The 24,207-nt window shown below is 41.7% G+C and overlaps 1 protein-coding gene across 9 annotated transcripts in view; it reads left to right on the top strand.

The window, feature by feature from the left end:
• The window catches only part of LOC103179789 (melanocyte inducing transcription factor), a 113,316-nt gene that overhangs the window by 28,759 nt on the left and 60,350 nt on the right, over positions 1-24,207 (top strand). Inside the window, exon 2 of one of the 9 annotated variants that reach the window (XM_042339733.1) lies at positions 15,206-15,291. The exons of 7 other annotated variants lie outside the window; for them this stretch is intronic. In XM_042339733.1, the coding sequence (XP_042195667.1) occupies positions 15,236-15,291 (56 nt within the window). In that variant the 5' untranslated portion in view covers positions 15,206-15,235. Of the gene's footprint in view, positions 1-1,437; positions 1,457-15,205; positions 15,292-24,207 lie in introns of those variants that run through there. One more of the 9 variants, XM_007895216.2, reaches the window with a different exon arrangement.

Genomic DNA, 24,207 nt, shown 5'->3' with positions numbered 1-24,207 from the left:
CAGTAGATTTCAGTTTTAAGAGGGGGAAGGGGATTAGAGGAGAGGAACTATTTAGCAGTTCAGCCACCCCACCCAAAGCCATGCATTTAACATCTGAACTCAGTTAAAAGTATCAAAATTGGCAGACGAAATAATTATTTTCAGACCTTTGACATGGAATATTATTATAAATGCTTAAGGGTGTCTCAATCACAGCAAGAACAAGCAGCTGGGAGTCAGTTGTATGTGGGAGGCAGGCAGGGAGGGAGGGAGGGAAGTAGAGAGAGATGAGCTCAGTTTCCAGAGGTTAGAGTCATTTAACCTGATTGCTTTGAGCTTCCTTGGTTCTTTCTGTCAATGAGGTTGATGGTATAGCAATTTCAGCATAAATAATATCATGAAGTTTACAAGGTAAAGCTGCATGTTTTATTGTTATTTTTTCCCTAGAATTCTTCTTTGTATGTTTTCCCCACCCCAACTGTAAAACCCAGCATGTGTTCTGGTTTAGGGTTTAGCTTACTTAATTTATTGCTCAGCTCGTGCTGTGATAAATCGCTAAATCTTCGGAAATGTTATTGAGCTGCAGAATATGCCCCGTAATAACATTTGATGGCCTCAGGAATATTTTTAAAAAGATATCAATACTTATTTTCTGTACTTTTCTTTACTTTTCCCTTCCATATGTAACATTTGCCAACTGCTGTAGAACACGGCATTTTGGGCGAGAGCAGTGTGTAGGATGTGGCACATTTATAGTGCATTCTGAGGCAGTGGTTTATTGCCTTCAGGTGTTGGCCTGGACTTGATCTGTTCAAAAAGGTTCATTCTTATTTCAGAGAAGGCTGGAATTGAAGTGGAGCAATGTGTAATGTCTCATTACCATGGTCAGACACTGCAGTGGAATGCATTGTAGGTATGTTACTGAGTATCAGTTGTTTTATATTTTCTCTATCTTCCCAGCACAAAACAAAATTACATTTGTATAGCGCTTTTCACATCAGGAGGCCCGACCACCAATGGTGGGCTGGGCGGGAGACATGGAGCTGGCCGGAGCCTGCTGAGCGGAGGGATATGGGTTTAGCAGGTCACAGAGGCAGAAAGGAGTAAGTCCGTGGAGGGCCTTAGAACGAGGATCCTCTGGCCGATGTGGAGCCAGTAGATTAGCAAGTGTCGATACTGTTGCTTCACCTGCAGTTTCTATTCAAAATACACACTATATTTTCTTTTAACATGTCTTGATTTTGGGCCCTTTTTGTGCGTGTGTGTGTGTATGTTATGTGTGTACTGTCTTCAACTTCCTTCTTGTTGTACAGGGCACTGGCAATCTCCAGTGTCTTCCCCAAGCATCTCTCTTCATAGTTCAGTCAGAACACTGGGGCAGCTTATTCAATTGCAGGAGGTATCGCAGCCAAGCCTGGACCTACCTTGACCAGCGTTCCCATGGTGTCTTTGTGTACCAGGAGGTTACAGGATAATGGTGAGAACCTGTTGCTAGTTTTCCCCCATTTCATAGCTCCCCACTTGCCATAATAATATTCTATGATTCTTCTATGATTCTATGCTACATTTCACGCTTTTGTGAATGGACGCTTGTCTCATCTTTTTATCGTGTTGCCAGCTTGAAAAGGTTAAAGGGAGCTGTGCAGGGGATGCTTAATGCCAACATTAGTTAGGGAACACTTGCTTCAAAAGCCCAGTTCAAGAGTTGTTCGCAAGTGCAACAAATTTAAACTTAACGATTGTTAATTTTTTAATCAACATTATAATTGTGAAGCCGATAAATGGTGTGACCAAGACGTAGGTGACTCAGTGCGTCCTTACATTGTTCTTGGGGGTTCAATGTTATTGAAGTCTTTCACGCAATGCCGGTTGAATCATTTGAATCAAAATCACTTTGTAAAAGTGAAGAGATTTCATTAGATTGAGATGACCTATGCATTGTGACATGAATGACTTTAAATTTTTAAAATTATTTTGGGGTTTTGCTTGTAAAATTGTTTTGGGGAAGTGAAAGAAACTTGCTTAATGTGAAGGATTAGCTTAGTCATCTCCAAACTTGTTGGTTCCAAACACGGAACAAAGAGATTTCGTCTTTTTTTTAATTTGTATTAGTTCCACAAACTTAGTTACTATGTAGTCCCTTCCAACAAACTGTTTTTGGGTCCATTTTTGTCCGTTTTGACTTTAATCAAACATCTTTCTTAGTAATTACAGTCTGGAGTGATTGCTTTTATTTTTTTAAACGATGGATGACTTGAGTCAGTTCTGATCTCAAGCGATGTGCTACAGAATAAACAGAAATTCATGATTAAGAAATACCATGATTCATCTTTTGAGGAGAATGCAGCCTTGGATGCTGACAGCATCAGCATCCAAGGCTGCACTCTCCACCTCTCAAAGCCGGTCAGGAACCTCGGTGTTCTGTTCGACCCTGAGCTGTCCTTTCTCCCTCATATCCGCACCACAACTGGCACCGCCTTCCATCACTTCCGGAATATCGCCAGACTACGGCACTACCTCACCCCTCACGCGGCTGAAACTCTGGTCCACGCCTTTAACCCCTCAAGACTGGACTATGGGAACCCTCTCCTCGTCGGCCTTCCTGGCACCCCCCTCCACACTGCAGGTCATTCAGAACTCTGCAGCTCGTGTACTGTCCCGCACCAGACACCGCGACCACATCACTCCCCCCCCTCGCTCGCCTCCACTGGCTCCCCATCCCCCAGAGGATCGAATTCAAGATCCTCATCCTCACCTACAAGGCCATTCACGGCCTTGCTCCCTCCTACCTCTCTGACCTACTATCCCCCTACTTACCTGCTACCCTCCGTTCCTCTGGCTCCAGTCTGCTCCACATCCCCCGCCCCAACCTCCCTACCATCGGTGGCCGGGCCTTCAGCCTCTCAGCCCCGAGGCTCTGGAACTCCATCCCCCAGTGCCTTCGCCTTGCCTCCTCCCTTTCCTCCTTCAAGGCCGGTCTCAAGACCTTTCTCTTTGACCGTGCCTTCAGCTCCCCTCTCGACTCTCTACCCCCTCCTCACTCCCTCCCTCCCTCCCTTCCCTCCCCTCACCCTGACCATTTCCCCCCTGCTCGGGTCCTGACCCAACTGTGCAGCACCTTGGGACGTCCTCCCGACGTGAAAGGCGCTCTATAAATGGAAGCTTCTTGTTGTTGTAATATTTCCTGAGGGCCAAATTGCTTGTCCAAATATTGAGTTAATTAAGAACATAAGAATTGCTTGACAGAAAAAAGACTAAGGTCCATCTAGTTTGCCTTCCACCTTACTGGTGGTCACATGCACATATGTCCCAAACTACTTATTACTATATCCCATAATTTTATTTCCTAAAAGAAAACTAAATAATCTGTGTTTGAAGGAATCAACACTTACTGCTTCAACCATGAATCTAGGGAGCCTGTTCGATAGGTTTACTATCTGCTCACTGAAGTAGTGTTTCTGTAGAATTATTTGAATTTACCCGTTCGACTTTTAATTCTGCATGAATGCTTTGGATGATAAGCCGGATAATTTGGGTTCCAGCAGTCACACGGAGCAGTTAAATGCAGGTTAATAGGTAGAGCTGTCCTGTTTCCTGACCACAGTGGAACCACATGCTTGCTTACTGAGATGAACAGTGTATCTATCATTTGTTTAAGAAGAAGTGCACCAGCTTTTAAGCATTGGATGGTGCAAATGACATGGATGTTAAACAAAGGTAATGCTAGATAGGCCCAGCTTCGGAAAGGGAAAGATAGGTTCACATTTTTTTGTGAGCTGACTGGCTCCAAGGTGATGTGTTTGGCAATGGAATGTCAGAATCGAGCCAACCTTCTCTGTGGTCTCAGATGTCCAGTTCTTGATCCAGGTGGGTCCACAGTACTCCAGGACAGTGCTGACAATACGGCAGGGGGGCGGGGGGCTTGGAAGAGCCTACCAATCACTGGGGGATCAGTTTCTTCCGACATGCTCCCTTTTAACCCTGCAACCCAAAGCCCTTACGGGTAGGGTGGTCCTAGCAGGACACGTAGCAGGAAAGATTGCCAGACAGTGCTCTCAATGGCAAGTTATGTGGTTTTAGATGGTTAGTTCTCCTGCAGTGCCCCCAACACGCACTCTGGGGTCCCCAAGTTTTGGTTCTTGCCATCCTGCACCTAATACTCTCTGAAATTAGATAAGCAGGATGCATCCCTCCAGGGAGAGAGTGCACATTCCATTCCAACAATCTATCTCTGGGATTTCCATGTATAGGTGGGATGCATGGAAATCTCGGCTTGGTTTGGATACTCCTAAACATGGTGATCGGTTTCCACATGTGTCAGACACCCAGTTGGCCAACAAAAGTTTCACTTCCTTGAATCCTTCTCAACTCATAGAGTCAGGGTTATTCCCGACTGTCTCCTGTGTATGACCTTAGCTAATATCTGATCATGTGCCATCCATAGTTCCTGTACCCTAAAGCCGAAATTGATTTAATGGTTGCTGTACAATAAATTGTACTATTTGCTCTGTAACAGCTAGCAACATTTCCATCAATTGGTTTTACATTAGTGGGGGGAAAAAACTGCCATTTATAGACCTTCATTGCCTTACAGCTGTGCACAGCAGTGTTGCATAAACAGCAAGGAAGTGAATGACCAATTTTGTTAATCTGGGGAATCGTTGGCCATGTCACTGGAAGAAACTCCCTCCTCTTTCGAATAGGAACTGCAATGGGATCTTCTTGTAACATCCGCCTGAACAGGCAGACGAGATAATGGTTTAATGACAGTACACCAGAAGCAATGCAGCAAACCCCCAGCATTGCTTTGCAGTGTCGTGAGCTCAAATTGCCAATGTGAGGCTTGAACTCTTAAGCTTGTGACTCTGAGTTGAAAATGCTCTATAAATGTAATTTTGTTGTTGTTGTTGTTGCTACCAATTGAGTGCTGTCAGGCTGACATTAGTTATTCTTCTTCACCACTGTGGAAGGAACTGTTGTGGGAAGTTTGTGCTGATTGATGAAGCTCACATGGCTTAAATTGGACTTGATTAAGTTAACTGTCCAAAATTGGTTCCTAATGTAGGAAAGGTCACAGGCATGTCACTGAGTTTTTAATGTACACATCAGGATTTGCAGTGCATGTGCATTTTTTTTACCCAAACAATACACTGTAGAAGGCTTTGCACCTAAAGCAAAAAAGCAAGGAATTGGCAAACTACATCTGTGAACAGCAAGCAGTAAATACTACTGCAGAAAAGATTCAAATGTCAATTTAATTCCACGGAGTTGTGTAGTCTGTGGCAATGTTCAAGTGCACCTGTTAAATGTGTTAAATTTATTGTAAATGTATGTAATTAGAGTCTTATGGACCCTGAAATAAGTGGGTAGAGGTTTGCTTTCACCATCAAAGCACAAGGATGGGCTGCAAAAACAAGAAGCAAATGAGTTAGAAGTCTATCATTTATAAGCCAAGGTCCCCTCATTGTTGTAGCACTAAATTATTAAGGTAAGTTATTTTATCAAGTGTATTGCTCAGGATAGTGGAAGGTGTTATGATGCAAGACATAAGTTTAAGCATAAATAGGTCAATAAACAAGGAATTTGGATAGTCAAGCCTCGATGTAATGAAGGTGTGTATGAGGGTCTTGGTGGCCTGCAGTGTGCGACAGTGGTGGAGCCGGGCGATGTTGTGGAGATCGGGGAAGGCAGAGCAGGGTATGGCATGGATGTAGGGTAGAAGGGACAGTTGAGGGTCAAACAAGACACCAAGGTTCCGGACTGCTTAGCAAGGTGGAGTGTGCATCCATTGATGGTGATGCTGTCAGCGCTTGAGGTGTGGAGCCAAACTGGAGGGCCTTGGTCTTATTGATGTTCAACTGAACAAAGATAGTTCTCATCCAGGACTTGATGTCTGACAGACATTCTGCCAGGACAGCAGTGGTCCTGGAGTCGAGGGTGGAGGCAGAGAGGTACAGTTGGGTGTCATCTGCATACATGTGGACGTTGAAGTAGATGGAAGAGTTTAGCATCCACAAAACAAATACTTGGGGCCAAGATGCTGATAAACTCTCGAAAAGTTGAAAGTCGTTCTGAATTCATGCTGACCTTTGCTTCATTTGTAAGAACGGAAGTATTGCGAGTGAAACTATTGTTGTGAAACTGAATTGGCTGTAGCTGGCAGATTGTTGGGACTGAGATGTTGCAACAGTTTTTCAATCACTGGTTTCTGTGATCTTTGACTGAATTGGCAGTGGGCTTACATTGTCCTGTAATTGTTGGGTCCTGAATTTCGATCCTGTTTTGTGGATTATCACACCATACCTACATCCCAATGGAAGACAACATTTCACAGGACTGTTGATTTATTGGATAGGGTTTCGGAGAACTAGAGTAGCTACGTCTTCAGGGCTGGTAGCTCCTTCAGGATCAAGCTTTTGAAAGAGGCAGGCATCCAAAATCAAATGGGCCGCAAAAAATTCTTCATCCGAACCGATCTTGTGACCTGATCATGTTGTCCTTTAATGTAACTTGGCATTGTATGTTTTTTTTTGCAATACGTCTGTCTTATTTACAAAGATGTGAGCATGGTTGTAAACTCCACTGCAACACAATGGTCTGCATGATTACCTTCTTTCTGCACAGGTACTTGTTGGAAACATGGCCAGAGTTGAAGCCAGTAAGGGCAATTCTTGGGCAGGTAAGCCAAGGTTAGCCAAGGAGTGGTGAAATTTAAAAAGTAGTTTGCTTTTACTGTTTGTTTATCATAGTTTTATTCTTTAGGTGTGAAAATAACCAATGGTAAAGAGAGACATGGTTTGGGACGCATTGGGACGTCCTCCTGACGTGAAAGGCGCTATACAAATGTAATCTTGTTGATGGTTCCATTTATCAACACAAGTGCTTGCAGAGTTAATGGGTGACTGATAGCTGCACAATACCTGCTCATTACATTTCAACCATTGAAAACAACGGGCGTATGAGATTCTGCACAGTCTTTCAAACTAATTTGTCATTGTTTCCTTCTGGTTGCTGCTCTTGTGCTTATGTCAAGAGTCTTGCTATCCAGAATCCTTTCAGCTGTTCTGCGGTTCAAAATGCAATGTTTTATGCGCTGTCCTCATGATTAATGTTGCTAAGCAAGTAGCAGTAATCCTAGCATAGAAATGACTTGGCAGAACTCTTGCCAAAAAAGAAAGCCTGCAGCACTATCTCACCGGGACTTGCGCTGTTTTGTTCCACTTGCCATTGTCAGTGTTTCTTTCCACGATGCAGTATATTTGGAATTTCATCTGATATATTTTTATAGGCCATTGGAAAAACATTCCCCCCACAAGGGGCAAGGATCTTTCCTGCACAATCATGGGATTGCAGCCCATTCTCTTAACTGCTAACTTTCAACTTCTCGTCTCGCCCTCGTGCAGTCGGAACTATTTTTAGCATCTGTAAACAAAGTGAAGAAATCCCCCTTAAGAAAATCAAAACCTATGCTTCACTCTTGGGGGAATGTGTGGGAAGCCTCTTAAAGCGGTAACCAAAACTTTTTGGACGTAAAAGAAACCTTTATCTGAAAGTTATTTTCTCTGTGGTTCCATTTCCAGGAGAATGAAGCAGTGACCTTTTTCCAAATTTCTTGTTGCTGCAAATCTTGTCTGGGTGATTCACCCGAGCACCACCTTCATGGAACTTTCAAATCCAACTTTCTGCACCTCCGAAGGACTTCAGGGAAATGTTTAGGCCCTCATAAATATTAACCTCCCAAGACTGGCAAAATACAGCTTCTGGTTGTCAACAAAGTGAGGGAGTGCACAGATGGAGGTGGTAGGCTGTTTCGGTGACTTTGTAGATTGAAGCCAGACCGAATTAGATTTTGACTTTGGATGTCAGAAATTCTCAAATTATATGTCTATTCACTGACTTCTGTACTCTCGCAGAATTGTCAATGATCTGTGCTTTTTCATTGGATTTCCTTCTTTGCTTATTTTGAATCTGTTGAGTGTCTATTAAGGAGAGGGAAACAAGCTGAATAAAACCTGCTCAACTTCAGAGATGAGCAGTAGCATGATCGGGTTTCACTGGTTTTGGTTGCTTATTTCACCGGCATACTTGGTTGATTGACTGATTACATTATTTGCTTATGTCCCTGCTTTCCCTATGGGAAATATTCATGAATTTCCATTTGCAGAAATACGTGGAATCCTGTAGCTCAGTGGTTAGAGCGCTCGCCTCCAAGCGAAAGATCTGGGTTTGATCCCCAGCAGGGCGAAACCTTGGGCAAGTTTCCTTACTCCACACACATCCGACAATAATCCCTCAAGAAAAAAATAATAATAATTTGATCACTCAATCCACAACTGTTTGTGGAACATTGCTGTGCACAATTGGCTGTCACGTTTCGTCCCCAAATATACACTTTACAGTATATTCTGTGAAAGGCTTTGAGACGACTCGAAGACATGAAAAGCGTTATAACAAATGCAAGGATTATTATAATTTTCAGAAAGGACAACTTTAGGAGGCATGCCCAAGCTGTTATGCTGTCGTAAAACACGCAGCGTAATGAGAGACGCAGATATCAAGCAAAAGAAAAGATAATATTGACATGGGTACTTTTATTTTTCTATCCCTTTGGCTGTAACTGTCTGGAAAACTTTGATGTTTTATAGTTTGTAACGTACCTTAGCACTAAAACTCTGAGCTCAGTGAACGTCAGCAACTGCGCAAATAAAGGCGAAATGTACGTCACTGAAATGCCTCAACTTTCTTTAAAAACTCAATATTAAAAATTAAAAGAATGGAAAATAAAGAAGCGTCACTGTCCATCCTGGTGTAAGGCTGGCTATTGACTGAAAAATGTCCTCGCTGAATAGCAAGCTTCAAGTACAAAAGTCATTTTGCTTTGCTGCTTTATTAGCTTGTCTGAACAACTTGTTCAATGCACCCTCCCAGCCGTGCATGATGATGTACGCACAAGTGTGCAATGTAAGACAAATGTGAGCCCAAATACCTAGTTATAAAAGTACAACCAAATCACATTAAGATCAGGTAAAAGGTGAAACGCCTTGAAATATTTACTGGGGGGAGGGAGGGAGTGGGGAGCGAGGGATTGGACTAACTGCGCAGACCATAACTAAATTGGGCTGCCTGTTTATGAAGGTGAAATAAAGGTGACACTTGAAACTTTATAATGATATGAATTTTGAAATCTAGTGCCCTCTAGTGTGAAGATGGCATATATACTAGAGATGGAACAAAATACGTTTGTGGCATTCAGAAATCAGCTTAGTTTTGTTTCTATATGTACATGAGTCTTCTTGTTAGATTTTAACATTTCCCTCACGACTTCATGCAGCAAATAGTTTATTCGCCACAATGGCTGTGATGTTGGACATATGAAGGATTAGCACAGCTGTCAGAAACGCAACAAGCTTGTTAATTGATCTAAGGTCGCATTATGTTATTCATTCATATAAATATTTTATCAAAATAAAGGCACAAAGCTACTGTAATATAACTAGCTGAACACCTTGGATCCAAAATTTCTTCTTTTTTTAAACTCGTGGATATTACTTGTAAACAGAATTCAACCCCTCTCTTGCCCCCCCCCCCCCCCCCCCCCCGGCATGCAGTTCCCTGTTTGTCGAAACAGCGGCCCTCGCCTGCAGCAAACATGGCTATCTGACCTCAGTGACACCTTTCCGCAACTCTGTTCCTCCAAGCGGCAGTAATTTCTGGCCATGATGGATGACCCTCCATTTTTTTCGAGCCATACACCTCTCTGTCTCAACATCGATAAGAGAGGTGAGGCATTCAAGGAGCCTCCAATGTTACTGGAGTCATTGCCCAGTCATTGAGTGGAAAGGCTGTCTTGGTGATAACCATGGGTTAAGAATGCTTAGTTATTGTTGAATACATTGCTGCTGGTACATTCTAGCAAGGTAATTCAGCACTGATGATACTGTAAGCCACTTAATGGGAGTTTCATTGAATCAAGCTAATTAAAGAGCCGAAAAATGACCCATTTGATCTTTGTTAATGAACGTGACTTAATTTCCTCCGATGGTACATGCGTGAAAATGGCATACAAAAAAAAGGCAGGACTGAAATAGTCCAAAATAGATGTTTGCAAAAGTAGCGATGCGGAAAGCGTCTCTGTGCCCTTAAAAAAGGTGGAATAGTTGATGGGGATCCATGGTAATGAAGAATAAGGTTGGAGCTTTGCCTTTGCAAAAGAAATCAAGTTCTGAAGAGAGGAAAGAAAACTGACATTAGTGATGATGAGGAGAGTGTATCCAGTGAGTCATTGGCTTCTGGTAAGTTTTTTTAATAAATTTATTTAGGCAGTAAAAGAAATGTATCAACCAGTGGAGGCTAAGATAATTTGCACGCCTTTATCACATTGCATGAGTTATAAAAATGCATTTTTCATGTCCACTGACCACTTATATAATTGCTGCGGCTTTTTTTCAAAAAAAGCTTTTGCTGAAGTCATTAAATAAATACCTCTTCGTATATTACACAGGCTATGGCCACGCCTGTTCTAATTCTTACATTCATGGCTACACGGTTACATTCCCACTCATGGTAGAATCTCCGCATATGCCATCATTATGTCTCAATAAGAAGATAATAGTTGGAGAGAAAGTGGAGTGGATAGACTTGGACTTGTCTGTAATTGATTACGCAGCACCTGAGGGACATAATGGAGCTGGGGAAAGAGAGCAGGGAGAAGGTCATTGCACTTGCAATATCCTTCAAACACTCGATCACAAAAGCATGAAGAGATTTGTTGAACCGCGCAAAGGCACATCAGCCAGAGATGTCCACACATCCCCCCACCCCTCCTTCCCCCCACCCGTCGCACCCCAGACCTTGAGTTGTAGAGTGCCCTGAGGGCTCATTAGACTTGACAATGATTTTGTGTGATGTACAAACTGGATACTGCATAGCGCTTCTTCCGTTACAGTATGCAGATCAGCCTGGCACAATAATTACCCTAGCAGCTTGGCTCTGTCATTAGGCTGCTGACGACATCAGTCTGCAAATAGTGACCCATCTCTGTGCAGCTCAGGGATGTCGCTTGTCAGACCTCCTTATGTTTTCATACAGACAATGTGGCTGGGTTATTTCGACAACATTGATTGCCACACAAACCGACTGATAAGTCCCTCTTTATAGAGACTTATTTTGTGAATGAACCTCGCAATTACATCTCTCCGCATTCCGCATCAAGTAGTTAGAATTTTTGTAACCAATGAAAATGAATAGTGGTATTGATCACTGTGTGTGTGTGTGTGTTTAAAAAAAAGGTGTAATTTCCATTTTCTAATTGAGGTCAAATATAATCCATATTTGTCACTCTGCATTCTTACTTTTTTTTAATATCATTGCAAATTCAAACCGGCATCTGGATTTCACCTTGAGAAGATGGTTTGGTCTGCTAACTAATTTGTAAGTGAAGGAAGGCAGTGCGAATCAATACAGACTTCCTTCAGAATTGTCTCTTGAAAGTTCATTGTGTTTGGCCAATGCTGGTTTCAAGTTCACTTGGCTGCTCCAAATGATTTCAGGCAAACGGTGATTAATTGGCAATGAACAGTGTGTCCCTTTTATGACAACATGGTAGAGGAGCATTTGAAGTGAACTTCAGTCACTATCCAAATCTCGTCATTTAGCATCAATTCTATCCTTTGGTAAGATTGCTGGCATCTTGGCTTATGATGTTCATTTGACTTTGGCTCTATCTTAGTTGATTGTATCATTGTGTTTGAAGTACAGTCACCTACTTTTATGTCTGTAAGAATTCTTGCAATTATCACATCGTTGACATGCTTTAAGGAACATTTTTGTATAAGGCGCCCTTCGCGCGGGGTAGCGTCCCAGAGCGCTTGACAGAGGCGGAGAGAGTTCCAGCATTTCGGGGCATAGTGGCTGAAGGCACGGCTACTGATGGTGGAGAGGCTGAGGGACAAACAGGAGTCAGGAGCCAGCCGAGGGGAGGAAGCAGGTTGTGGAGTGGGGTGGTAAGCAGGTCGGAGAGGTAGGGAGGTGTGAGGGCATGAAGAGATTTGAAAATGAGTGAGAGGATCTTGAAATTGATCCGTTCGGTAATTGGGAGCCAGTGGAGCCTGGCAAGGACTGATGTGACGGGGGTACAGAGTTTTGTGTGGGTGAGTATCCAAGTGATGGAGTTTTGAATTAATTGCATTTTGTGTATGGCGGAGCTGGGGAAACCAGGGAGGAGGACATTGGAATAGTCCAGCCGGGAAATGACGAAGGCTTGGGCGAGGGTTTCGGCTGCGTTGGTTGTGAATATGGATGGAGGAGTCCAATGTTTTGGAAGTGAAAAAAAGCGGTGCAGGATGTCAATCTAATGGACTAACACAGGTTCCAAAGCCAAGAAAATGAAGGGTAAAGCGGTGTAGAATTATTTTGAGTAATGAAAGTGAACCGTGACGTGTTGATCGTGTTTCCGGTCATTTAAAACATGAAATCTGTTGGACTGGTCGGACCGATGGACAACAAATGTGGCTGGTATTTTATGAGTTAAAATGATATTTCACGAAAAACTGCTTAGCAGACGTCCCTTTAAGAAGGGAGAGACAAGAGCTGGAAAAGGAGGTGGCTGTGACTCAGTGGTATACTTGAATCTGTTTTCTGTTGGTGTGGTGCAAACATACAAGCCAAGGTTTGCCAAATACTTTGTCGTAGTGAAATGAAAGCAGTGTGAACATCCGTGGTTATGTAAGAGACCCCTTGAGAAAATATCAGTGTTCGACAAGAATACCAACCATCAATTCATCCTTTGGGACATGAAAAATCTTTACAAATTATTAGCTTCCTTCCGTTCGTATCATATTTACAAAATGTTTTAAAAATCATGTTTGTAAGGACTATTGTAAAGGAAGGGTAGAAGCGAAGATTAACAGGTCACTGAATTAAGTATCGTTGGTTAATTAATGATATTCCGACAACACATTATTATATTGCTGGATGAAAATTTAAATAATATGACTGGAGTGAAATTAGATTATAACAAGAATGCTTTGCCTTTGGAGGCATGTAACATATTGAAGTGTCTGCAATCCTGTATTTATTTTGTTTGAGGTAAGATGACGTCTTTCAAGAAAATCAACTCAATTTTTATTTTTTTAAAAATTGTTTTAGTTTTCAATTGTAATGAAATTTAGAATTTACTCCGAAGCTACATTTGCTCAGGCAGTTCTGCGATCCAGAGCTATGTAAACTGTGCGCTGTTTTCTTGTGGTGATCAGCTTATCTGTCTATAAGATATTTTAGTCTAATTTGTCCGCAAGATATTTTATGTGGAAGCGACTTGCAACTTGGAGAGTCTTAGATTTTATTTCTTTCTGTTCCAAATTTTTAAACGTTTCTTTTCAACTTTGAAGCTGGGGCTCTGGTGCAAATAGTGTTGGAGTTTTACCTTAGTACTAATGACCTGAACGATTGCTGGTCGAGTGCTCAGCGAGCTTTGTGTAACTGTGTGAGTTTGAGCAGGTGAACGACATAGAACCAGGAAGCGGGTTCTGACTTTGGTGGCTTTTGTTTGGACTCGGAGAAATGAGCACGACTCCCAAACTGGGCTTAAGCTATTGTGAAGGGGCGCAAGGTCACACTTCAATGAGACTGTCGAGAGATCCCATTAGATTGTAGAAGACCTTACGCTACTTTACTCAGCAGTAAAATAATTACAGAGCATCCACGCACAGCTTTTGAATTAAACCATTTTCAAAAGTCTGTGAAACCCGTGTGACTGGTGGAGTCGATCAATCAGTTGCTGATTTATTTCTGGAACACCTGTTGTCTGCGGGTTACTTATGGTAAAACATTTAGGTTTTGTGGGTGTTTCGTCCACAAAATATCTACAATCCAATCACTTTACAGTATATTCTGTGAAGCGTTTTGAGATGTCGCCAAGACGTGATAATGCAAGGATTATTATTATATTATTAAATCCAACACTCAGAGAATAGATTTTGTATCTGTTGTAATTTTTTATTTAAAGTTGTGATATTCATTTCTTCTTAATAATAATCCTTGCATTTGATATAGCGCTTTTCACGTCTTCGAGATGTCTCAAAGCGCTTCACAGAATATATTGCAAAGTCAATTGACTGTATATTTGTGGGCGAAATGCAGCAGCTAATTGTGCACAGCAGTTTCCCACAAACAGTCGTGGATTGAGTGACCAAATTATCATCGTGTTTTTTTTCTTGAGGGATTATTATCAGGCGTGTGAAGCAAGGAAACTTGCCCAAGGTTTTGCCCTGCTGGGAATCGAACCCAGATCTCTCGTTTGTGAGGCGAATGCTCTCACCCCTGAGCGACAGGACTCCATTTAAAGCTGAAAGGCTTGCAACAAAGCGATCAATTTTGTTCGATCAGTTCCTGGTCGTGTTGTCTGGCTTTCGCACCGGTGACTCCTTTGAGCTCAGCTGCCACATAGAATACCTCAATGCCCATGAGAGTTAGTGAGAAAATTTGGTTCTACCCGTAGACAACCGGGAAAATGTTCCAGGTCAAAGTTACCATAAAAACGTGTGGGTTTCCCATGAGTCAAATTCAAAGTCTCTAGCCTCCATTGCCTTGCCAATCCCACTTCTGTGACTTGTTTGGAATTAAGAACTGTTAAATTTAACGAATACAACCCACATCTCTTTTTCCTAAAAGCAGAATAACTAATTCTATTCTTTCCAGGGTAAATGGTGCCTTTTTTTTAACAAAAAAGTTCTGTAACATTGGTAGGTTTTATGTAGCGGAGGGTATAATTACTTTGAGCCCTGTGTAATGTGACCATTCACAAAAGTTGTGGTGTTTGTTTGAAGTGTGTCCTTATAACAAATTGTTTTTCAGTGATATTCTCATTTATAAACCGTATCGTTCAGATGTTCTGTTACAGTTATGCTAAGATTTGTGTTGCAAGGTCATACAGTTATACGACATACGAAAATATTAATCAGCTCAGGAACGGATGCTATTTGGAGAGGGAGAGTGTATAATTATTTTAAATGGACTCTTGATTGTAACTTGTTGCTGTACTGTAGTAGAACCGGCCCGTTGTTGGAGTGACTGTGTCACATGCAGGTGCTGGATTGAACAGGTCGGCTGCAGAGACAGTAGGCACGGAGCTGTGCTGGGATTGGAGCTGCCAGGGCCTTATCTGGAGCCACCCCCAGTGACATGTACAGTACACTGCCATAGAGTTTGACTTTCACTGTTCTCCAAGGGCTTGCAGAACACCTTTCAGGAAAAAAAGATGGAGGCTGTTGGAGTACAAATGTTCAGACCATGTTCCTTCCAGAGTTTCTACGTGTGAGTACTTGATATTTTACAGAAATACTCTATCTGTGAATTTAAAAAACTACTCTCTAAAGATGCAGTCTTTTTTGACCAAGCAAATTATTTCCCATGGCTGATTGTAAGAGCTTAAATATTATTTTTTTCCCCCTTATAATCAACTTATCAGCCACAATTAGCAAAAAAACGTTTTGCAATCGTCTCTTTGTTATTTCAACTTGAACTTTTATTTGCAGTGTGTTTGTCTAGTCTCCGCTTATTTGCAGTTATCTTTTATTCCAAGAACGTTATGTACATCCCTGGTAATCCGTGCCAGTACGCAACACGTTGCATCTGTCAGATCGGGTGCAGCTAAATATACATGTTTAAATAGATTGGCGTGAGCTCATCAATCTCCAATATTTTACTTTGCCAGAGTTAATAATAATAGCTAGTGACCTTTATTCAACCTTTATGCTTTATAAGTTGGTAAAACCCTTTAAATATCGAACTGGAGTTTTGTCCTGGCAATAGTGTTAGCGTATTATGCCGATTTGAGAAAGGATTGTTGAAAGTAACATGTCGGTTTCTGAATGGAACGGTATTTCTTATATGTCACAGTGTCGGGTTTAAACTTTCCTGAGGAATTTACCCTTTTTAAAAAAAAGAGTACTGAAGCGGATCATCATTGCAGTCATTTATTAAGTTCAAATGAAAGCAAACTCCAGCAGTACAACTTATTAATTATTTACTGAGTGGTCATGGGTCAAGAGAGAAGTTTTTCTTGAAGTGAGAGAGCATCGCCTTTTGGAAGCCCTACTTGCAGATGAATCTGTTGAGATTTGTGTAACACAGAATTATGATACCATGCTGTCCTGGCATTTTGATAGTATGATACTTCTTCTAGAGCAAGAGAGATGAACGTTTTCTATTGAATCATTTTTACAAAATAAATACAACAGTTGATTAAGTGGAACTGAAGGAAAATACCCTGAACTCTTGACTGGGTTATTGCTCAGCTAATATGTCAATGTGTCGGAAAAGGCCATACATTGTCCATCTAACTGAACAATTTTTGTTCATAGTTTTATTTGTATTATTGTTTGATATTTGTACATTTATTTCTGATCTCCGGAACTTAGCAAATCAATAGTTGAATGCTTGCTCTCATGTAGCTCATGGAGTCCTGTAGCTCAGTGGTAGCGAGCACTCGCTTTGCAAGCGAGAGACCTGAGTTCAATTCCAGGCAGAGGGCGAAGCCTTGGGCAAGTTTCCTTACTCCACACAGAGCCTAATAATAATCCCTCCAAAAGAACAAAAACAATAATAAATTGGTCATTTTCAATCTACGACTGTTTGTGGGACATTGCTGTGCGCATTTGGCTGCCGCGTTCGCCCACAAATATACAGTCAATTCACTTTACAGTGTGTTCTGTGAAGCGCTTTGGGACGTCCTCCCAACGTGAAAAGCGCTATATCAAATGCAAGGATTATTATTATTATTATTATGTAACTCATCTGTACAGTTCAATGATGTTGATAAAACTTCCTGTTTGGTGGAGTAGATCATACCTGATGTATTAGCTACTTAGTTGATTCAGTGGTTCTGCTGCCAATAGGATGCCAATTGGAAGATCAGTACCACCATGTTACCAACAGTATCTAGATCTTCAGTACTGGACTGAGCTGATAAATTAATATTTTTGCACTGATTGCAATCCACCAGAGAATAACCTTCAAAGAAGTAAAGATCCATCACGCACATGTACAGCAATATATAAATCAATTAAAGGTTTTATCCACCCTTCACCCATGTAAGAACTCTTCCAGTAACATGTCAAAATTGCAAACAGCCTATGCCACAGATGAGTGAGATTTTGTTTAACCATCATTATGCTATTGATTGTAGGAATATCCAAAAATTGAAACCTAGAAAGGTCTTTCGACCACTTGAATAGCTATAGATGCTTTTTTGATAACGTTCCTCCTCCCCGGTGAAATTTTAGTTTAATGTGTATTGCTCTGAAAAGGTAACAAAATTCTATATTGATGGTTTAAGGCCACCGATGTGTAAACCCTTTTTATTGTTTTTTTTTCTGTTTATCAAGGTGAAGGAATGTCATTGTTAAGGAATGAAATTCTTCTTATGTTACCAAGCATCAGAATCAAACACTCCCACAGCACGACACAACCAAGTGCAGAGTAAAAGTCTCTTTGCCACAATAACATGGCTCAGCCCCAACCTCATGAGACTAACACAGCAAAGTGTCTCTTGCTTGGGCTCTTCAAGCAAAACGCTGAATTGTGCTGTGGACTCTCATCCATTAGGAACAAGTCCCAACTCCCTTCAGTTAAGTGAACTCCCAGTGGAGAGAGGCCTCAATGAAAGGAAAGTACATTCACCCACTGCTCCAAGTGGAATATCTAACTGGATCGAAGCAGTTAGTTTATTACAACAACAACTTGCATTTATGTAGCGCCCTTCACTCCGGACGACGTCTCAGAGCGCTTGCATAGGAGAATGAATTCTTACACAACTTATTTCTGACTCGCCAAGGTGAAATTTAGGTGCTGTACAGGAATGCAGAATTTTAGAATGAAATAAGTATTTCACTCCATTGGGTCATGTTCTTGCCCTGCTGGTAGAAATGCTTTAATCAGTATTGTAAATGTGACTCATCAAATGATTTGTTGTTGTGGAATTTCTTTGTGTTTTATGGCCAGCATTTGACAGATAAGCAGATGGATCAAACGTTGCAAATTATCAAGTGGTGTAACGGGCTGAGACGGAACTGGCTTCCTCTGTGACTGCTGCCAGTCACTGCCCTGTTGTACCGTCTAAAGCAGTAGAAGTGACACCTTTGTGCGGCTCCTACCACCTGTGAATTTGACAACTTATTAAAATTTCTTCACAGCCGTGAGAGCTAAGTGTTAGCTCCCGTGACAAACGCAGGAAACAAAAACGTAGGACTGGAGACTGAGACGTCATTCCTGCTGCAGGAGTTTTTGATAATAAAAGGCGTCCCATTCACAGAGACGCAGAGGCTCATTTGTATGACTGACTGTTTGTGGGACACTGCTGTGCGCAATTGGCTGCCGCGTTCGCCTATAAATATACAGTCAATTCACTTTACAGTCTATTCTGTGAAGCACTTTGGGACGTCTACAACAACAACAACAACAAGATTCCATTTATAGAGCGCCTTTCACGTCGGGAGGACGTCCCAAGGCACTGAGAAGACGTGAAAAGCGCTATATCAAATGCAAGGATTATTATTATAATTATGACATGCTGGGGACAGGACATTAAAATATCTTCATATGTAGTCTTCTCCAATTATTTCTGTTGCATCAACAGAATACAATATGGCAACCAAGTAACAGATTATTGTCTAGATGAGGGACACCTTCATTATCATAATAATACTTGCTTTTGATAAAGCACCTTTCACGTCAGGATGTCTCAAAGTGCTTCTCAGCATTTACTGTAAAGTGTAACAACTGTATTTTTGCAGGTGAAACATTATGACCTTCAGTAGTGCTTTCATCATTCTTGAAGCAAATAGTTTTTCTCTCTGTTGCTTATTTTATAGCGTGTGTGTTTTACAGCAGTATTTTGCGCTAGTTGTGTACAGGTCTTAAACTAATAATAATAAATCGGTCACTTCAATCCATGACTGTTTGACTGGTTGTAACTGCTGTGTGTAATTGGCTGCCGCATTTCGCTCGCAAAATATACAGTTAATTCAGTTTACGTATGTTCTGTGAAGTGCTTTGAGATGTCTCGAAGGCATGATAAGGCGCTGTATCAAATACAAGGATCATTAGGTCTTGCGATCTGAAGCAGGGAACGCTGCTCAGCCTGCCTCCAACCCTCACCGACACTACTCACATCCAGCAGTGGCAATGGTATAGATCTTTTATTCTTGCCCCATAGAATGCCAACAAACTTGTCACTAAAACACTTTGTCAGAATTTGCTTGTTTGGTGTCCTTCTCCCAAACCACGCTTTCTCAACACCTTTTGCTGTTTTGCTTATACTGGGTCACAAGTGATAGATTTGAGTAGCCAGATTGGTGTGCAAGCCTTCAACTCACATCCCATAAAGCTAATTGCTTCACGTAAAAGACTGGAGCCCAAGTCGGAGACCGAATATTGTAGGCAAGATTAAGGCAAGTGGAAAAAGTTGTCTCCTTTTAGAACGGATGTTTTTGTATTAAAACTAATTAATGAAAGAATCATGAAATGCAGGATGCTTTTGAATAATTTAGGTTTCAAGTTCCTATTCACGTTTGAATCAATGCATTGTTTAAACAACTAATAGAATCCTTATTGGAAATGCTGCAAAGGTAAAAATAGCTACAGAGCAGCGGAGATGTTGGAATTGTCAAAGCGAGTACAGGGCAACGTTCCTGCATAATTTGTTGAGTTGAATTTTAATTGAAGCCTCTTATTTTTCTCCCCTCACCTCGCCCTGCAGCTTCCTTCCTTTCCACTCCCCAAGGTGTTAGCCGGTACTGGAATATGGGTCTTTGGCTTCCTCTGGCTTCTTGCCGAACAGCCATTTATGCATGAGCGTAGACGGTGAGTGTCAGCAGCCTGTTTGATCCTGGCAGAAGAGCTGAGCCTAATCTTGTCCTGATCTCGTCGCCAAAACATGTGCTTATCCAAATCATGGGAATAACCCCTGTTACTGCAACAGATGCAGGGAAATTTCCAAACATTGGTGACATGCATATGTGGAACCCTGTCTGATTTGGATACGCTTAAGTATGATGATGGCCGGAAACTTATTCCAGTAAGGCTGAATTGGGGCGGGGGGGAGTGCACGGGTCACAATAAAAATGTAGGTGGGAGGGAAAGGTGACCCTGGCTGATATTTGAAGCTACGGAACCTATCTAGAATAGAATGACTTCCTTTTGAAAGGAAAGTACTTGCAATCATTGCAGAAATTTAGTGAATGAGAGCAGCAAAAGGATTTGGCGTCACTCAGTTTTGTTTTATACTTGCTCTGTAACTGAACAAGCAGATTATTCTGTACTCTGGCCTCAACACAGTTCCGTTGAACCTGAGTAAGAAAAAACAAATTGCGAGGGTGTTGCACAAACAGAAAGACACAAACCTGTTCCATTTAATGCTGAGGTGGCCAAGAAAACACAAAAGATTGTGCACTGAAATGTGAATGTGTGAGGAGAGGAAAGTAAAATAATGTGGACGGGGATTATTGCAGACTGTTGTGGGAAGAACAGCCCGAATGATTCTTGTATAAGTCACACTATTACTTAAAACACAACCAGGCGCAATTAGATACTCCAGCTGCTCAAACAGTATGGGCGTGTGAATTGACCACCAGGTTTTGAGAATGGGTGGGGCTGTGGCAGGATCCAACATTAAATCTACTAAGGTTCTTTATATTTAGTGTTTTGGTGATTTTGTGCTTTGAAGTCCCAAGTGTGATCCTGGCTTTGGAGAAAGATTCCCGTCTCTGGGCGGGGGGGTGAGGGGGCTGTGTTAACTGGTTCTGCACATCACCAGCTGCTGCCCTATGATGCAGAATATTGTTTTGAAGTGATAATGATACTAGTACTTCAGGAATTGCTGTTTCACTGTAATATTTAGCCCAACTCAAAAGCCCCCACCCACACACACAGAAATAATACAAAGAGAATTTTTAACAAGGTGGAAGCAAGACATATTTAAAAGGCATTATTGATAACCCCCAATTATCCTTCCTCCCCCACATCTGGTCCCTCACCAGCACCGCCTTCTTCCACCTCCGACGCATCGCCCGTCTCCGCCAATACTTCTCCCCAAAAGCCGCTGAAACCCTGCTCCATGCCTTTGTCACCTCTCGGCTAGACTACTCTAACGCCCTCCTCGCCGGTCTCCCATCTACTACCATCCATACAATCCAAATCATTCAAAACTCTGCCGCCCGTATTCTCACCCGTACGAAACTCCGCTCCCCGATAACCCCAGTCCTGGCCAGACTGCACTGACTGCCTGTCCCAGAGAGGATCAACTTCAAGATCCTCACCCTTGTATTCATGTCCCTCCACTCCTCTGTACTCCCCTGCCTCTCTGACCTCTCTCCTCAAAACAGTACCCATTGCCTCTGATCCTCCAGGTCTGGCCTCTTCCGAGTCCTCCGCTCCACCCTCAGCGACCGTGCCTTCAGCCACAATGCCCCGAGGCTCTAGAACTGCCTTCCTCCCTCCCTTCCCATTTTCAGGTCTCTGCTGAAGACCTTTCTTTTCGACCGCGCCTTTGATCACCTTCCTCCCCCTCCCCCTGGCTCGGTCCCGGGATCCGTGACTGTAAAGCGCTCTGAGACGCTGTCTGGCATGGAGGGCGCTGTATAAATCCAACTTGTTGTTGTTGGCTCAAAAATGACATCTAACGTTAAATATTGGCAGTTTTCAAAGACTTAAACCTTGACTCGTATTCAACCTGCTGTTACTTTTCTCATTCTATTTTCTTTTCGCCCATATTCTCTGCCTTACAATATTTGCCAGAGCTTTATTATTTTTTTAAACCTCTTTCTAACATTTCAGCACTCTGAAACATGAACAACAACAACAAAATGACATTTGTATAGCGCCTTCTACGTCGGGAGGATGTCCCAAGGTGCTGAAAGGGTGCTATGTAAACGCAGATTGTTTTTTCTAGCAGCTTCCACCTCAAAACATAGTTTATTACGTTTATCTTCTCCAACTGCCTAGTCCTTCTGTTTGGGGAGGTGGAAGCAACTCATTTTTGAAAGTTGTCTTTATTGCATTCAACCTGCCTGACATTGTGCTTGAAGTGCAATTCTTGACGTCTAGGAGATTTGGGTTTAAAGAAACTAAGGCGGTGTATCTTTCAAGTTAACGTTTTCGCAGTTTTTTTGGAGGGAAAAAATTTCCACTCCACCCATATTACGTATTTTGGCGCTGACGTGCTTTTGAGGTAGCAGAAGGTTTACTATAGAGAATGGATCATCACGTGGAACAAAGTATTCAGTGGAAAAGCTCAGAGCTTTGAATTGACCCAGTAGTTTGGGTTGAGGAGAGGGGGAAATTGTATCAGTTGCTCGTGAGTGAGAAGTTACATGAAGCTCAGTGGGAAAAAAATACTAAACTTACATTGTTCAGGTGTTTTTTTGAGAAAAAAAGACTTGATCCTGTGGGTTTCAGCAATTAATACTGAAAGGCCCCATAATTTTGAGGATTTTAAGATTTATTTTATCTCTTAATTCGAGAATATATCCTGTATTGTTTTTAAATGCCAGGAATAGCTGAAAAACATTACTTTATAGCCACAAGCAATTACTATTTGAATTTACATCAGGGACCTGGTTTCTGTTTTATCCGGCTATGTGTAAACATTTCATGCCAATTCTACTGTTTTTGTGTTATCGCAAAGTTGGGCCTTCATATTGGCTGCTGTGTAAACACTGTAAATATTAGAAACTACAACTTCAGGACATTGCGACCTTCACAAATGCGCTTTGTACTCTCTTGAGTTCCTAGAACTGCAGCTGTGTTAGACCTTTGTCCTTGAGAAAGAAAGTAAGACACTGACTCTGCCTTTTTTTTACTGTGATCTTTTTTCCCAGAACTATTAGTACGGAATTGGCGTGGATTAATTTCAATTTTGTTGTATCATATTTGTAAAAGCATTAATGGAAAGTATAAGCATTTGCAGCACAGCAGACTTTTGTTCCTACTATTGACCTTCACAAATAATGTGTATTGATTTTTTTCCTCATAAACTCATGCATGTTCTGCCATATTCCTATCAAAGACTCAGTTTGCGTCTTTTTAAAACATGTTTTACATATTTTCTCTTGTTTGTTTCCATTACATTCAGCAATTAGTTGAATCATTGGGTGCTGCATAACTAACAGCTTTGATGTCTCTGAGGCCGGTAACTTCAACTGGTCTTACCCTTAAGGTCATTTACGGTCTTAAAATTGAAGATTGTACGAATGTTCTGTAAATTCAGCCTTAATTTGAAAGCTGACTTCTTAAAGAACTGTGGAAAACCAGCTTCCAAACTGAAATTTCCAACAGTCTTAAGGCTGAGACCATGAGAAATTCCAGGCCTGTGGTCTGGTATTGCACGAATGCGAAGGAAAAATAAATTAGATGTGTGCCATGCCATTCTAGTGTTGGTTACACAATACATTGCCACTGCAGTGTGGTTCTGACTAGCATTTGTCGTTGTCCAGTGAACAAATTCTGTTAGTTCTTCAACCTTTGTTTTTCACGATCTGCATCATTGACCTTGGACTTCAAGGAGATGACAGGACAGGATCTCCTTAAGGGTGTGGTAATGCAATAAACTGTTCCACAAAGTTTTTATATTGCGGCAGTAGAGATTATCTGGAAGGAATTGAAAGCTTTTACCGCTGGGACAAATGAGTGTGATTCATGTGGTATTGTTTTGTGAAAACTAAGCGATAATAAGAAAAAAAACTGAGCAAGAGGTTTGGCATTCTGAGTTTGGGAGCGTGGAGAACCTTATGCTTAGCAGTTTAGCAAGTATGGTGCAAAATACTTGTTAGGAACAGCGTGTTATAAAAGAGTGAGGTGTTAGGCTTGGGGATCAGAAAGGTCACTAGGTTTGTTATATAATACCCCCCCAGTCCATGAGAGATAGAAACATCAGTGTTCTAACCATTTTATAAAAAGTTCAAATGTTTTACATTTTAACAGGGAGATTTGTTGCATTCCCTAAAACCTGTGTCATGCAGCAGGTAATTTACTGCTTCAATAGGCCGATAAAGATTCGGAGAGGCAGACTAGTCACTGGAAGGTGGGATTCTTCCACTCCTCTCCTGTGAAACCTTCAAGTCAAAGCCCTCATGTGTAGGTTGGTCCTAGCTGGACAAACAAGTGGGAAGCTGGCATGACAGTACTCGCAAGCTAACTAGTGACTTTAGCTGGTTAAACTCCAGCAGTACCACA

Source organism: Callorhinchus milii, unplaced genomic scaffold (genome assembly GCF_018977255.1).
Source record: "Callorhinchus milii isolate IMCB2004 unplaced genomic scaffold, IMCB_Cmil_1.0 Scaffold12, whole genome shotgun sequence".
In the NCBI taxonomy this organism is placed as follows: Eukaryota; Metazoa; Chordata; class Chondrichthyes; order Chimaeriformes; family Callorhinchidae; genus Callorhinchus; species Callorhinchus milii.
The sequence above is the reverse complement of the archived record's forward strand: the minus strand, read 5'-3'. Positions and strand labels throughout refer to the sequence as shown.